The sequence below is a fragment of the Delphinus delphis genome, chromosome 14 (genome assembly GCF_949987515.2).
Source record: "Delphinus delphis chromosome 14, mDelDel1.2, whole genome shotgun sequence".
NCBI classification, from domain to species: domain Eukaryota; kingdom Metazoa; phylum Chordata; class Mammalia; order Artiodactyla; family Delphinidae; genus Delphinus; species Delphinus delphis.
In genome coordinates, this window is record NC_082696.1 from 70,989,187 (window position 1) to 71,006,312 (window position 17,126).

General features: G+C 38.0%; 1 protein-coding gene across 1 annotated transcript in view; it reads left to right on the forward strand.

The window, feature by feature from the left end:
* Nucleotides 1-17,126, forward strand: part of ME1 (malic enzyme 1) — a 193,151-nt gene that overhangs the window by 77,923 nt on the left and 98,102 nt on the right. The window contains exon 6 of the mRNA XM_060030292.1: nt 15,385-15,488. Coding sequence (XP_059886275.1) covers nt 15,385-15,488 — 104 coding nt within the window. The remainder of the gene's footprint in view (nt 1-15,384; nt 15,489-17,126) is intronic.

Genomic DNA, 17,126 nt, shown 5'->3' on the forward strand with positions numbered 1-17,126 from the left:
GGTTGCTTCCATATCTTGGCAATCGTAAATAATGCTGCTATGAACATTGGGGTGCATGTATTTTTTCGAATTAGTGTTTTTGTTTTCTTCGGATATATACCCAGCAGTGGAATTGCTGGGTCATTTGGTAGTTTTGTTTTTAGTCTTTTGAGAAACCTCCATAGTGTTTTCCACAGTGGCTGCACCAATTTACACTCCCACCAAAAGTGTACGAGGGTTCCCTCTTCTCCACATCCTCACCAACATTTGTTGTTTGTGGTCTTTTTGATGACAGCCATTCTGACAGGTGTGAAGTGATGTCCCATTGTGGCTTTAATGTGCATTCTCTGATGATTAGTCATGCTAAGCATTGTTTCATGTGTCTGTTGTCCATCTCCCTGTCTTCTTTGGAAAAATGTCTACTCATTTCTTCTGCCCATTTTTTAATTGGGTTGTTTATTTATTTTTGCTGTGTTGGGTCTTCGTTTCTGTGCGAGGGCTTTCTCTAATTGTGGCAAGCAGGGGCCACGCTTCATCGCGGTGCGCGGGCCTCTCACTATCGCAGCCTCTCTTGTTGCAGAGCGCGGGCTCCAGACGCGCAGGCTCAGTAGTTGTGGCTCACGGGCCTAGTTGCTCTGCGGCATGTGGGATCCTCCCAGACCAGGGCTCGAACCTATGTCCCCTGCATTAGCAGGCAGATTCTCAACCACTGCGCCATCAGGGAAGCCCCCCGGGTTGTTTTTTTAATATGAGCTGTGTATATATTTTGAATGTTAATCTTTTATTGGTTATATCATTTGCAGATATTTTGTTCCATTCATTAGGTTGTCTTTTTGTTTTGTTGATGGTTTTCTTTCCTGAGCAAAAGCTTTTAAGCTTAATTAGGTCTCATTAGTTTATTTTTGCTTTTGTTTCCTTTAGGAGACAAATTCAAAAAAATCTTGCTATAATTTATGTCAAAGAGTGTTCCACCTACATTTTCTTTTAGGAGTTATATGGTTTCTTGTGTTACATTTAGGTCTTGAATCCATTTTTTTTTTCTTTTTTTTTTTTTTTTTGCGGTATGCGGGCCTCTCACTGTCGCGGCCTCTCCCGTTGCGGAGCACAGGCTCCGGACGCGCAGGCTCAGCGGCCATGGCTCACGGGCCCAGCCGCTCTGCGGCATGTGGGATCTTCCCAGACCAGGGCACGAACCCGTGTCCCCTGCATCGGCAGGCGGACTCTCAACCACTGTGCCACCAGGGAAGCCCTTGAATGCACTTTGATTTTAGTTTTGTGTAAGATATTAGAGAATGTTCTAATTTCATTCTTGTACACGTAGCTGTTCAGTTTTCCCAGCACCACTTATTCAACAGCCTGTCTTTTCTCCATTTCATATTCTTGCCTCCTTTGTCATAGATTAATTGACCACAAGTATGTGCGTTTATTTCTGAGCTCTCTATTCTGTTCCATTGATTTATGCATCTGTTTTTGTGCCAGTATCATACTGTTTTGATTATTGTAGCTTTTAATATAATCTGAGGTCAGGGAGCCTGATTCCTCCAACTCTGTTCTTTCTGAAGATTGTGCTGGCTATCTGAGGTCTTTTGTGTTTCCATACAAAGTTTTAAAATTATTTATTCTAGTTCTGCGAAAAATGCCCTTGGGATTGCATTGAATGTATACAGTGCCTTGGGTAGTATGGTCATTTTAACTATTAATTCTTCCAATCCATGAACACGTTATATCTTTCCATATGTTTGTGTTCAATTTCTTTCATCAGTGTCTGATAGCTTTCTGAGTACAGGTCTTTTACCTCCTTAGGTAGGTTTATTCCTAGATATTTTATTCTTTTTGATGTGATGGTAAATGGAATTGTTTCCTTAATTTCTCTTTATGATCTTTTGTTGTTAGTGTATAGGAATGCAAGAGATTTCTCTGTATTAGTTTTGTATACTGCAACTTTACCAAATTCATTGATGAGCTCTAGTAATTTTCTGGTAGCATCTTTAGGATCTTCTATGTATAGTATCATGTCATCTGCAAACAGTGAAAGTTTTAATTCTTCTTTTCCAATTTGGATTCCTTTTATTTATTTTTCTTCTGTGATTGCCGTGGCTAAGACTTCCAAAACTATATTGAATAAAAGTGGCGACAGTGGACATCCTTGTCTTGTTCCTGATCTTAAGAGGGAATGCTTTCAGCCTTTCACCACTGAGAATGATGTTAGCTGTGGGTTTGTCATATATGGCCTTTATTATGTTGAGGTAAGTTCCCTGTATGCCCATTTTTGGAGAGATTTTTAGCATAAATAGGTGTTGAATTTTGTCAAAAGCTTTTTCTGCATCTATTGAGATTATTATGTGGTCTTTATTCTTCAGTTTGATAATGTGATGTATCACACTGATTGATTTGCGAATATTGAAGAATCCTTGCATCCCTGGGATAAATCCCACTTGATCATGGTGTACGATCCTTTTACTGTATTGTTGGGTTAGGTTTAATAGCATTTTTTTGAGGATTTTTGCTTTGTGTTCATCAGTGACATTGGCCTGGAATTTTTTTTTTTGTGATGTCTTCATCTGATTTTGGTATCAGGCTGATGCTGGCCTTGTAGATGGAGTTTGGAAGTGTGCCTTCCTCTGTAGTTTTTTGGAATAGTTTGAGAAGGAATGGTGTTCAGTCTTTTCTAAATGTTTGGTAGAATTCATCGTAGAAGCCATTTGATCTTGGTGGGAGTTTTAAAATTACTGATTCAATTTCATTACTGGTAATAGGTCTGTTTACATTTTCTACTTCTTCCTGGTTTAGTCTTGGGAGATTGTACATTTCTAGGAATTTGTTCATTTCTTCTAGGTTGTCCATTTTATTTGTTTGTCATAGTCTCTTATGATCCTCTGTATTTCTGCAGTGTTGGTTGTAATTTCTCCTTTTTCATGTCCGATTTTATTGATTTGGGCCTTCTCCCTTTTTTTTTCTTGAGGAGTCTGGCTAAAGGTTTATCAATTTTGTTTATCTTTTCAAAGAACCAGTTCTTAGTTTCATTGATCTCTTCTTTTCTTTCTTTATTTCTTTTTTAAGTTTCTATTTTATTTATTTCTGCTCTGACCTTTATGATTTCTTTCCTCCCACTAACTTTGAGTTTTGTTTGTCCTTTTGTAGCTCCTTTGGGTGTAAGGTTGGGTTGTTTGTTTGAGATTTTTCTTGTTTCCTGAGGGAAGCTTATATCAATATAAACTTCCATCTGAGAACTGCTTTTCTTCATCCCATAGATTTTGGATCATTTGTGTTTTCATTTTCATTTGTCTCCAGGTATTTTCTGGTTTCCTCTTTGATTTCTTCAGTGATCCATAGGTTGTTTAGTAGCATATTGTTTAGCCTCCACGCGTTTGTGGTTTTTGCTCTTTTTTTCCTTGTAGTTGATTCCTGGTCTTAGAGCATTGTGGTTAGAAAATATGCTTGATATGATTTCAGCTTTTTAAAATTTACTGAGCCTCGTTTTGTGGTCTAACGTGATCTGTCCTGAGAATGTTCCATGTGCACTTGAAAAGAATGTGTATTATGCTGTTTTTGGATGGAATGTTTTATAAATGTATTAAGTCCATCTGGTCTAATGTGTCATTTAAGGCCAGTGTTTCCTTCTTGTTTTTCTGTGTAGATGATATGTTCATTAATGTAAGTGGGGTGTTAAAGTTCCTACCATTATTGTATTGCTGTCACTTTCTCTCTTTATGTTGTTAATACTTGTTTTATGTATTTAAGTGCCCCTATGTTGGGTCATATATATTTTTAATTGTTATATATTCATCTTTGATTGATCCCTTTATCATTATGTAATGTGCTTTATGTCTTGTTATAGTCTTTAAGTCTATTTTGTCTTATATAATTGTTGCTATCCAAGCTTTTTCATAGAATTCTTTTTTTCATCCCATCCCTTACAGTCTGTCTGTTTTTCTATCTGTAGTGAATCTGTTTTAGGCAGCATATATATGGTTCTTTTTTTTTTTTTAAATCTATTCAGCCACTTTATGTCTTTGATTGGAGCATTTAATTAATTTACCTCAACAGTAATTGTTGATAAGTATATACTTATTGGCATTTTAAAATGCCAATGCTTAGGGCTTCCCTGGTGGCGTAGTGGTTGAGAGTCCGCCTGCCAATGCAGGGGACGCGGGTTCGTGCCCCAGTCCGGGAGGATCCCACATGCCACAGAGCGGCTGGGCCCATGAGCCGTGGCTGCTGGGCCTGCATGTCCGGAGCCTGTGCTCCACAATGGGAGAGGCCACAGCAGTGAGAGGCCCATGTGCCGCAAAAAAAAAAAAAAAAAGCCAATGCTTTTTGGTTGTTTTTATAGTTTTTCTCTGTTCCTCTTTTTTTCTCTTGTGATTTGATGAGTATCTTTAATGTTAAGTTTGGATTCCTTTCTCCTTATTTTTCGTGTATCTATTATAGTTTTTTTGTTTGTGGTTATGTGAGGTTCATATATAGCAACCTTACATATAGGTGTCTGTTTTAAGTTGATGATCTCGTAAGTTTGAATGCATTCTAACAGCCCTACATTTTTACTCATCCCTTCCCCCACCATTTATGTCTAATGTCATATTTTACATCTTTTTATTTTGTGTATTCCTTAACTACTTATGTTAGATATAGATGATTTTACTACTTTATCTTTTAACCTTTCTACTAGCTGTATAAGTAGTTGGTCCATTACCTTTACTGTATGTTTGCCTTTACCAGTGAGATTTTGCTTTTTGTAATTTCCATATTTCTAGTTGTAGCTTTTTCTTTTTCACTTAGAGAAATCCCTTTAACATTTTTTGTATGTCCGGTTTAGTGGTGCTGAACTCTTTTATCTTGTGCTTGTCTGTAAAGCTTTTCATCACTCCTTCAAATCTGGATGGTAACCTTGCTGGGTGGAGTATTCTTGGTTGTAGGGTTTTTCCTTTCAACACTTTGAACGTATTGTGCCACTCCCTCTGACCTATAAAGTTTCTACTGAAAAGTCAGCTGATAGTCTTATGGGAGTTCCCTTGTACGTAACAAGTTGCTTTTCTCTAGCTGCTTTTAGGATTCTCTCTTTATCTTTAATTTTTGCCATTTTAATTATAATGTGTCTTGGTGTGGACCTCTTTGGGTTCATCTCCTTTGGGACTCTCTGTGCTTCTTGGACCTGGATGTCTGTTTTCTTCCCAAGGTTAGGATAGTTTTCAGCTATTATTTCTCCAAATAAATTCTCTGCCCCTTTCTCTCTCTTCTTTTGGGACCTCTATAACGTGAATGTTAGTATGCTTCATGTTGTTGCAGAGATCTCTTAACCTGTCCTTATTTTTTACAATTGTTTTTTCTTTTTTCTGTTCATCTTGGTTAATTTCCACTACTTTCTCTTCCAGTTCACCAATCCATTCATTGCTCTTTATCATGTAATCTGCCATTGATTCCTTTAGTGTATTATTATTATTATTTTTTTTGTGGTACGCGGGCCTCTCACTATTGTGGCCTCTTACGTTGCGGAGCACAGGCTCCGGACGCGCAGGCTCAGTGGCCATGGCTCACGGGCCCAGCCGCTCCACGGCACGCGGGATCTTCCCGGACCGGGGCACGAACCCGTGTCCCCTGCATCAACCACTGCACCACCAGGGAAGCCCCCTTTAGTGTATTTTTATTTCAGTTATTATATTCTTCAACCTGTTTGGTTCTTCTTTATATTTTTGAACTCTGTTGAAATTCTCACTGTATCCATCCATCTTTCTACCAAATTTGGTGAGCATCTTTATGATCATCACCTTGAACTATTTATTGGATGTATTGCTTATCTCCATTTTATTTAGTTCTTTCTTTTGAGGTTATGGCTTATTCCTTCATTTGGAACAAATTCTTCTGTTTCTTTGTTTTGCCTAATTCTTGTGTTTTTTTCTATGTGGTAGGTAGACTGGTTACGTTTCCCGGTGTTGGAGAAGTGGCCTTCTGTAGATGTCCTCTGGGGCCCAGTGGCACTCTTCTCTCAGAGCCAAATGTTCTAGGGGTACGCCCTGTGTGGGCTGTGTGCATCCTTCTGTTTTGGCACGGCCAACTACTCTGGGCATGCTGGTAGCGGGGCTGGTTTCCGTCTTGGTTGACTGTGAGGCCATGCCTCCTGAGGTGGCTGTGGGCCACCTGGATGGGAGGGTAGGCTTCCTGTGTGTTTGGATGTGTGACCTAGGGTGGCGTGGGTCTGTTGCCAGTCTGCTGGGTGAGGCTGGGTCCCTGCATGGCTCTTTGTGCAGCTGGGGAGCCTGGGACCGATGCTGGCCTGCTGGAGTATGGGGCCTGGACCCTGGTGCTAATAGGCTAGAGGGAAGATTTCAGAATGGTTCTTTGCTAGAGCCAGTATTATCATAGTAGAATGAGGTCCTCAGAATGGCTGTTGCCACTGCTTCTTTCTCTGAGGGCGGTTCCAGCTGCTTCCTGCGTCTTTAGGTGGCTGTCTAAGATCAGCAAGCGTGTTGGACCCGGGCCCCTGCCTCTGTGCGTGTGAGATTTTGCTTATACTTTTTAGGAGCCAAGTCTCTGTTTCCTACAGTCCTCCAGCTCTCCCAAAGAGAAGCCCCACTGGTTTTCAAAGCCATATATTCTGGGGGCTCATCTCCCCAGTGCAGGACTCCTGGGCTGGGGCGTCTGACGTGGGCTGAGACCCCTCGCTCCTTGGGGAGAACCTCTGATTGTGACATCCCTCCTGTTTGTGGGTGGCTGACCTAAGAGTGTGGGTCCTGACTCTGTCATCTCTGCCTCCCACCCATCTCATTGTGATTTCTTCTTTATGTCTTTACTTGTGGAAAATCTTTTTGGTTAGTCTTCAGGCCTTTCTCTTAGATACTTATTCTATAAGGAGTTGTTATTTTGTTGTGTCTGTGGGAGGAGGTAAGTTTAGGGTCTTCCTACTCCCCTATCTTGGCCACCTGTTGACACTTCATTCTCTTTATGCTTGCACTGCTACTGTACTGAGAAGACAAAAAGAAAACTTAATTCACTGAAATACGGCAGAATGACGGGTTTGTGTGACGTGTCATGTAGTTTCTATGTTGCCACTCTGTATTCCACTTTCACATGTGAAAAACCCCTTGTAGTCAAAATGTCCTGCAGTCGTAATTTTTAATCTCATCCCTTTTGTGAATCTCTGTCCAGTTTTAACACTTCATAATAAAAATACAAAAGCAATTGCTAACAACAGTTAGTTTCTTAGCCAGAATAACTTAGCAAAGTTTCATGAAGGCTAGATCCCTTTTTTATAAATTACAAATGTTTTCCTCTTTTATCATAAATACCTATATTGAGTAGTAATGAAAGTAGAAAAGGAATTAGCAGCTGATTGATAGGACAGTCCTCCCTTGCTGTTAAATCACACTTGCCTACCTTCTTCAATCTCTGCAGCTTACAACTAAAAGAAATTTAAAGAACAGAGACACTGGAACTGAGCCGCAGAAGTACTTGCCCAAAAAATACTCTTATTCTTTAAGTTAATAATGCAAAACATTTATTTAGGTAGGATGTTTGTGTTTTGATCTTACCTTTCATCTATTATTTCATAGTCCACGTTTTCTTTAATTTACTTGTGAAGCAGTTGCTATATAAAAGTTATCTTTTACCTGAAATAAATTCTCTTTGTCTCTTAAGAGCATTCCATACTCTCTTTCTTTTTTTTTCTGTTGTTGCCAAATCTTCCCATAGAAGTTATGTTTATCATTTATCTTTTCTTAAGTAAGTGACCAATATCGAAGCTCGGTATTTTACTAAAGATGTGAGTAAATGTTCCTTTTGCCCCCTCCAGTCTTAAAAACTGCTACATGTATCACATGGTGTGTGTTTGCTTGGGCTGCTGTAACAGTACCATCAACTGGGTGGCTTAGCCAATAGAAATTTATTTTTTCACAGTTCTGAAGGCTGGAAGTCCATCATCAAGGTGTCAGCAGAGTCACTTTCTTCTAAGCTCTCTCTCCTTGGCTTGTTGTCCTTCAGTGGTATTTTGTCTCTCTGCATCTGTGTCCTAATTTTTTCTTAGAAGAGCACCAGTTATGTTGGATTAGGGCCCACCCTAGTGACCCCATTTAATTTAATTACCTTTTTAAAGACGCTGTCTGCAAATACAGTCATATTCTGAAATACTGGGATTAGGACTTGAACATATGAATTTTGGAGGCGCACAGTTGAGCCCGTAACACATGGTCAGTCTTCAAGAGGGCATGGGCAGTGCGAGTGGGAGAATATTGTCTCTACATAGTCAGTCTCTGTTTATTAAACTGCTGCTCTGGGTCTCAGCTTTTCTGATTCTAGCTTTATGTTGAGTCTGGCCTTCAGTTCATGTGTACAGTGTACCTAGATCTGGAATCCTTATTGGAACTTAAAGTCACAAAGTTGAAGCCTCTTCCTGTTGAGGAGGTTCCCCTTTTGTTCTAGAAAATGCTCTTCATGTTTGGCAAGAAGCAGCTGTGTTGGGGAGAAACTGAACAAAAGAAAAACCTTATAGATTTTTCTGTCATATGAACCTGCCATGTATCTTTCAGCACTTGTACAGAAGTCATTGTTGGCACTAGAATGTGACTGGTACTAGGTTTCTATTGCTACCATGACAAATTACTACAAACTGAGCGGCTTAAAATAGCACAAATATATTACCTTATAGTTCTATAGGTCACAAGCCTGACACAAGTCCCAACAGGCTAAAATCATAAAAGATGTCAGCAGGGCTGAGTTCCACACCCTTGTCTTTTCCAACTTCTAGAGAAATGCCTCCAGTCCTTGGTTCATGGTCCCCTTCATCTATTTTCAAAGCCAGCAATGTAGTGTCTCTCTGACCCTGTTTCTGTCATCCCATTTCTTTCTCTGACTACAGCCAGAAAAGGTTTTTCGCTTTTAAGGACTGACCTTTAATCACATCTGCAAAGTTTCTTATGCCACAAAAGGTAATGTATTTATAGGTTTGTGGGGAGGGGCATGTCATTATTCTGCCTGCCACATGGTCCCAGCTAGGTTGTCAGCATTTCTCCCTCAACCCCCCTCACTTTTTTCTTTTCTTTTGCTGTACGCGGGCCTCTCACTGTTGTGGCCTGTCTCGTTGCGGAGCACAGACTCTGGACGCGCAGGCTCAGCGACCATGGCTCACGGGCGCAGCCGCTCCGCGGCATGTGAGATCTTCCTGGACCGGGGCACGAACCTGTGTCCCCTGCATTGGCAGGCGGACTCTCAACCACTGCGCCACTGGGGAAGCTCCCCCCGCTCACTTTTTATCTTTGTCCTTTCATATTATGGGGATTGCTTGCCATCTCAGTCAAGTGATCCTGCATTTGAATGAGTACTAATCGTTATATTGTATAGTAAAGCCAGAGGAGAGAAGGTAATCTCTCAGTTCCCAGCTTGGTGTGTATTGTCACGTGCTTACTTTTTCATTGTCTCCTCTTACCTCACTCTCTCTAAATTAGGATTATATCAAGGATTTATTCATCTGTTTTCTGAGGCACAACATCAATGCCTTGGGAAAGAGAATGGGGTCTACAGTTTGGTTTTATATGCGCTGTTAAGTCTCAGGAACTCCTTGAAGTTTGTGATATATTTCAGAAATACCCATTATATAAACGAAAATAGAAAAAAATTTACCCGAGACAGGAATTTTCGGGGAAGTAGAATAATTTTATTTTAACTTAATAATTTAAGGTTGAAACGAGTGGTTCTCAATATACGTTCCATGAACGAACCCCGTTCAGAATTACTGGGGGCATGTGTTAAAAATGCAGAATGCTGGGCTCCACTCCAGACTTACTGAACCGCAGTCAAATTTTAATCATTTTTATTTCCGCTGCTTGCTAACATTCACGCCAGCTCATATGCAAGCTGACATTTTAAGTATTGCTTGAGGCTCTTGCCTGAGCGTTGGCAGTTAGATTGCTTAATCATATTGATGACATGAACCAGCAAAAGAGCAAAAAGTTTATATTATTTCTTTACAGAATTTGGTTTTTCATTTGCAAATAATGAGTAAATAGCAGCAGCGTATGATTATCTGTATATTATAAATATAATTAAAAAATAAATGCTGAAATGGGAAATATTCATAACATTTGTGGCAGATAAAGATTTAAAATGTTCTTAGTATTCAAAGAACAATTCAATGAGAAAATGTTAAATGAGAAATATACAAATTGCCTAAGTGGTCACAGATAATTTAAAAATGAAGAAATGAAAATGGTCAGTAAACTTATGAAAACTGTTTAATGATATTAGAAAAGAAATATAAATGAATACTACTTGATAACATTATTTTTAAATATATTTATATATTTTTAACTTTACTGTATATTTTATTTATTATATATTTTACATGTATACTTCAGATACACACACACACACACACACACATATATGTGTGGAAAGATAATACTGTTCCTTTGGTTGCAACAAAATAAACATATTTATTATATGTCACTGGGGGGTGGGGGATTGTTAATGTGTTCATCCTCTCTAGAAGGGCAGAGTTCCAATACAGATCACAAATTTTAAAAATGTTCATCTACAGACTGCCAACAAACACATGAAAGAATGCTCAACATCATTAATCATTAGAGAAATGCAAATCAAAACTACAATGAGATATCATCTCACACCAGTCAGAACAGAATGGCCATCATCAAAAAATCTAGAAACAATAAATGCTGGAGAGGGTGTGGAGAAAAGGGAACCCTCTTGCACTGCTGGTGGGAATGTGAATTGGTACAGCCACTGTGGAGAACAGTATGGAGGTTACTTAAAAAACTACAAGTAGAACCACCATATGACCCAGCAATCCCACTACTGGGCATATGCCCTGAGAAAACCATAATTCAAAAAGAGTCATGTACCAAAATGTTCATTGAATCTCTATTTACAATAGCCAGGAGATGAAAACAACCTAAGTGTCCATCATCGGATGAAGATGTGGCACATGTATACAATGGAATATTACTCAGCCATAAAAAGAAAGGAAATTGAGCTATTTGTAATGAAGTAGATGGACCCAGAGTCTGTCATACAGAGTGAAGTAAGTCAGAAAGAGAAAGACAAATACCATATGCTAACATATATATGGAATTCAAGAAAAAAAATGTCACGAAGAACCTAGGGGCAAGACGGGAATAAAGACACAGACCTACTAGAGAATGGACTTGTGGATATGGGGAGGGGGAAGGGTAAGCTGGGACAAAGTGAGAGAGTGGCATGGACATATACACACTACCAAACGTAAAATAGATAGAAAGTGGGAAGCAGCCTCATGGCATGGGGAGACCAGCTCGGTGCTTTGTGACCGCCTGGAGGGGTGGGATGGAGAGGGTGGGAGGGAGGGAGACGCAGGGGGGAGGAGATATGGGAACATGTGTATGTGTGTGGCTGATTCACTTAGTTGTGGAGCAGAAACTAACACACCATTGTAGGGCAATTGTACTCCAATAAAGATGTAAAAAAAAAAAAATGTTCATCTAGTGAGTGATGTGAAAATTTTCCACTATATATTCCGATGTGAAAAGGGGTTATAAAACAGTCTATGATATTGTCCCCAGTTTGGACAGATAATATTATACATGCATAGATGTAAAGAAAAGGACATAGGAGAATATGCATCAAGGTGCTGGTGGTGGGGTGCTACCACTAGCACCTTGGGTAGAGCTTATTGGTTTTCTTTGTTTTTGATTTTACATTTCAGTGCTCTCAAATTTTCTGATAGGAAGTACTGCTTTTTGTAATGATTTTTAAAAACTTTAGAATATTGAGAAAATATTTTTTATTTCTCAGAAACTTTAGACTGGAATGGTAGAAATGAGAGATATGAACAAGGTAAAAGTTGATAGTGATTACTATTAACTTCAAATAAAAATTCCCAAGGTTCCAGAGTTGAGACAGTGCTAAGAAGTATGATAATTAATTTTATCAATATATACCCTCCTTATCTCCTTTTTGAAACTCTCTTACGTTTCCATATGCTTTTGTCCTTTACTCTCTTTCAAAGCCTAAGTTTTTTCCGTCTCACATGCTTCTAAGTCTTTGTAAGTCTTCAGTGACAACAAATGCATTGCATGTGACACCTCTTGTTAAAGAAGGTCTAATCTTTTTAAAGTGTTTGCTTAATACCAAGTCTTTCATTTATTTTCCAACAAAGATCTATTAAGTTTTTACTCTTGGCTGTGAGAAGTTTTTAATCCAATGAATTAATGTCACTTCTGTGCCAGGCTACTTGGTCTATGGTGCCATTATCACAACTGGGTAATCTTGTTAAATTGCTTTTTGTAGATGTTATTTTTTTGTCAGCCAGATCTCCAAGAATGCACTCATTATTAAAGCTTTAATTATCATGAAATTTTTAAAAAAGAGTAACTTTTGACAGAGACATTATGACTGGAAGAATTTTATAACTTCCTGATTTAATTCAAAAGCTTTATCTTGTTCATAAATCTTCATAACTGACTCTTCACTGTAGCAGACTTCTTAATGATATACTTTAATTACTATCATGGGAAAGAATGAGAGAAAAGAGAAGGGAAACATGTAACATCTTTTCTCAATTGTGTTCTTTTTCTAATTCACGTTTTAGAAGTCCAACTATGTCCCAGACATGGAGAAAGTATCTTAATTCTGGCAGCCATTAGTAGCTCATTGGCACTTCAACATCAACTGTTCAGAAGCCTGCCAGTAGATTGTTTAAAGCTTTTAGGCCTCAAGGAACAGCTGGGCTTTACAACAGTACTGTTTCAGATTTTACATTTCCTGTGAAATACATTTATATGATTTGATATGCTAACTTCCAGCTAGCCAGAAAGCCTTAACCCATTGTTGTGCAGTACATTATAAGTGGGACGACCACATAATGTATTGGCCAAACCAAGGCACTTTCACAATGAAAGAGGATACTATTAGTAATTACACTAGGGCAAGACGTGTGAACTGGGCTATAGTTTCTGTTGTCTGTAAGCAAATTCCAACTTAGGTGACTCAGATGGTTCAACCTTCTTAACAACATAACCACACCTGCAAAACCATATCATTTATCTATAAACCACCTCCAAACCTAGTGACTTAGAATAATTGCTGTTTTATTAATGTTCTTGATTCCCTGGGATGGCTGGGGAGGCTGGACTTCTTGGGACAGCTTAGCCTTTCTCTGTAGAGATTCTCACCCTTCACACATTGTTCACATTCCACATGTAAAATATGCTCATCTCCATCCTAGGTTTCCAAAAATGTCATCCCAGGAAAAACAGCAGGCCCACAGTTCAGGATCCTGTCATCTAAATCAGGTCTAGATGCAAATGAAGACCCTCGTGTTTTGCTCCTTGATGTGGTTCCTCCTGTATGTTCCCACGTACCAAGCATACAGTGGTGAGGCAGGGACAGAATGACTGCAGTCAACACTCCCTTTCAGAATGGCAGGAATAGGAGTCATATGGCTCTAAGTGGTTCATAGCAATTCTGAATTCCCAGTGGACGTATGTTGCCAGGCCACCTACTTGAGGAGCAGGGAATGTTCTTTGAAGAGTCCCAGTTCTTCTTCTTCAGAGTGGTTCTGTAGTTCATTGTTCTCCTAGGCTTTTGGCTCTTCTGTCTGGGTTCTTGGCTCTGTCCTCTGAGATAGTCTTCCTGTTCCATAAGAAATGGCCCCATTGCATCAGAATGGCTCTCTCAGTCTGCTTCCTGCCTGTGGAAAGTGGAGGATCCAGTGAAGTATTTTCATTTTGAAGTGTCTCTGTGTCAATTAATCCAAGTAGTACAGTACCTTTAAAATTTTCTTTACGGCTTTCTGTATATCAGATTATAGTCTACTACATTAGATAAAGGCCCTACTCACAATTCTTTTCAAAATAGGCCTTCTCCCTATTATTGGTTGACATATCAGAGTGCTGTGGTACCAGTTCCACTGAACTAGGCAAAATGGTCTCCTAGGCTCCACTTTAAATCATTCAGAAGCTTTCAAAAGAGTTATTACTACCACACACTTAATTTGTTCTTTGACCACAGGCCTTATTTTACTTTGGAAATCTTTTGCAGGCAAGTCTTGTGTCCTCTATATTCTGTTTAAATGTTGCTCACAAGCTGAACATTTCCTTCTTTAGTTCATGTCCGTTTTAACCTTAGCACACAGCCAGTTTATGCATTCAGCATTCTGCCTGGAAATCTTTTTAGTCAGATTCACAAGTGCGTTAGGTACGTCCTTCTCTATTCTAGGTTACTGAAGGTGGCAGTGTTGTCAATTGTTTCACTGTTACGTCAAACAGATTGCCATTTTTCCCAGGCTGTAAAAAGTTTGTCTTTGTAATTTCTTTCAGCAGTATTTTGTGCTTTCCAGTATATAGGCCTTCCACATGTTTCGTTAAATTTGTCCCTATGAATTTTATGTTCTGGAATGCTGTTGTAAGTGGAGTTGTATATTTTATTTCATTTTCAACTATTCATTGCTAGTATATAGATATACATTTGATTTGTGTAAATTGACCTTATATCCTACAATCATGTTAAATTCATGTATTATTTCTAGTGAATTTTTTGATAGATTCCTTAGCATTTCCCATGTACATGGTCATGTGTGTACAAATAGAAACAGTTTACTTCTTCCTTTCCAATCCTTATTCCTGTTTTTTTCTTTTTCTTGCCTAATTTTAATGGCTAGGATCTCTAGTATGCATAGTGTTGAATAGAAGTGATGAGACTAGATATCCTTGTCTTGTTTTCAGTTTTAGGGGAATAGCATTCAGTCTTTCACTGTTAAATATGTTGTCTGTTGTGGGTTTTTCACAGATGCCCTTTATTAGTTTGAGGAATTTCCTTTCTATTCCTAGTTTACTGGGAGCTTTTGTTATAAATGGGTGCATATTACTGTATATAAATTATACCTCAATTAAAAACTGATTTTATTAAAAAATTACCTATTCTAAAGCTTAAACAGAGTAGTGTTGCCTGATATATGTGTATATATATATATATATATATATATGTGTGTGTGTGTGTGTGTATCAGTTTTAGAAAAAATCTAAGAAAGGAATTGCTGTCTTTCCATTTCCTAAGCTAATATGATACTTCAAATCTCAGTATTGTTTTTCTATGTGATGAGCTTTGCCTTTTGAATTTTACACAACTGAGAGATTTTAATACCTTTTCTCTCCTCTAGAATAAGACATAAGAATAACAGTAAAAACATAAGAATCTTTTAAATGTTTAGTAATTATATTTCATATTCTTATTTATAAGCACTGTAGCTATATTATATATAATACTAAATAATAACTCTGTAGGTTAATTCTGAATCAGTATAGCTAGATTTTATTTCCATTTCTATCCTTTTTGTACAGATGAGAAAACTGAGGTTCACTCAGAAAGAGTAAATGACTTGCTTTTAGTTATTTCTATACTTACGGTAACTTTTTTTATAAATAGGAGTTACTTAAAGATCCATTGTACATTGGACTCCGGCAGAGAAGAGTGAGAGGTCCTGAATATGATGATTTCTTGGATGAATTCATGGAGGCAGTTTCTTCCAAGTACGTATAATCTTTATTTTATCTATTTTTAAGTTAAATTTCAAAAACTTAAAGATAACCTAACATAATAAACTGTAAAAATATCCAAGTATGGTGCAGTATGTTTAACAACTAGAAGTGATTTGAATGAAATATATATATCTCCTCATAACTGTTGCTGGCCAAATGATAATCTCATGTGTCTCCCCCACCAAAAGTTGTCTCTGTTTCTATCCCTGAAGATACTTTTTTCTTACAAGAATCTTCAGATTCTGTTGTTCGGGAGGCATGATTATGGTGAATGAGGCAGTGGCTAGTGACTAAATTACCTGGGCAAGCCTTTTCATGGTTATTGGCAGTCTGTACTTTGTTTCTGGCTGCTGGTAAAATTTGGTCTTCCGTCATCTTTGTGGGTGAATCTGACTCTTGCGGTAGGAGAAGCAGAGGAAGAAGTGAGCATGAGTTAGTACAATCCACAGGGTCCAGAATGGAGCAAGATCCATGAATCTCTGATTAAATCGACTGTATTTGGTTAAGATGCAGTACAATATTTCACCTGGTCTAGGTAGCATTTAATTGTGGACCCAGGGCTACTGTAAAATTATCCAGTTTTTTTCCTTCAAGATAGAGACTTCTGCCATAATTTAGTAATAAGTTCTGAGAGAATTTTGTCACACTGACTGCCATCCCATTTGTTTCTGTATAGCCACAGAAACCATGTACTATTTAAAAACACATATGTTGCTTTGGTTTTTCATAGAAATGAACTCATCACTAGAATCAATTGTAACTATAGACATACTTCTTGTTTTTTTTTTATTACAAGGTTTAATTTTAAGAAGTTGAATTCAACAGCCGAAAATGCTTTCATCAGCTTGCACAGTATTTAGAATATTTTGAATCTCTTATTACCCGAGATTTTGTGCAGAGTATATTTGCCAATTAGTATGGACTACTTTTTTGCCATTAGTATGGACTACTACTGATTTATTTATTGTTATTATTAACTTAAACTTATAATAAACTACACTTACTCATAGAAATAGTTGAGAAACTCTACAGTTTCAGTTCAAGATTTCATGGTACAGTTAATTGATAGTAGTTTTTCATGTTTAAATTCCTTACCCTGTAAAATTTATGTAAGTTTTTGAAATTGTGTGTAACTTTGTAGGTAGCAACATTAATCAAGAGATTGTATAGAGAATACTGCAAGGCTATATGAAAGAAAAGGAAATTCGCAACATATTTGTTTTTATTTTCTGTTTGTGTAAATAAAATCTATCTTTATATCGATAACTTAAATATACTCACAAAGAAGCTGTTAAAACAAGTTATGAGCTTAGCGTGTATGGCCTATATACTTAAATGCTGTTAACTAAAATGAATATTTCCATAATCAAGGAAAAGCTTTCCAGATGAAAAGCTAATTTTGAATAAGCTGTGTCAGTCTAGAATCAGAAAAGCTGTTGTTGTTTTTTTTTAAATGTTGAATTGAGAGGTTACCTAGGATCTATAATAAGGAAATGGGGTTTGACAAGAGTCAACAATAATTTAAAATGCAGAGACCACCTATAAATCAGGAATTATACTTCTGGGCTCTTCCCAGAGAAAAATCCCACAGACTTTTCAAAGACACTTCCTGGCAGGACACTACTTTGG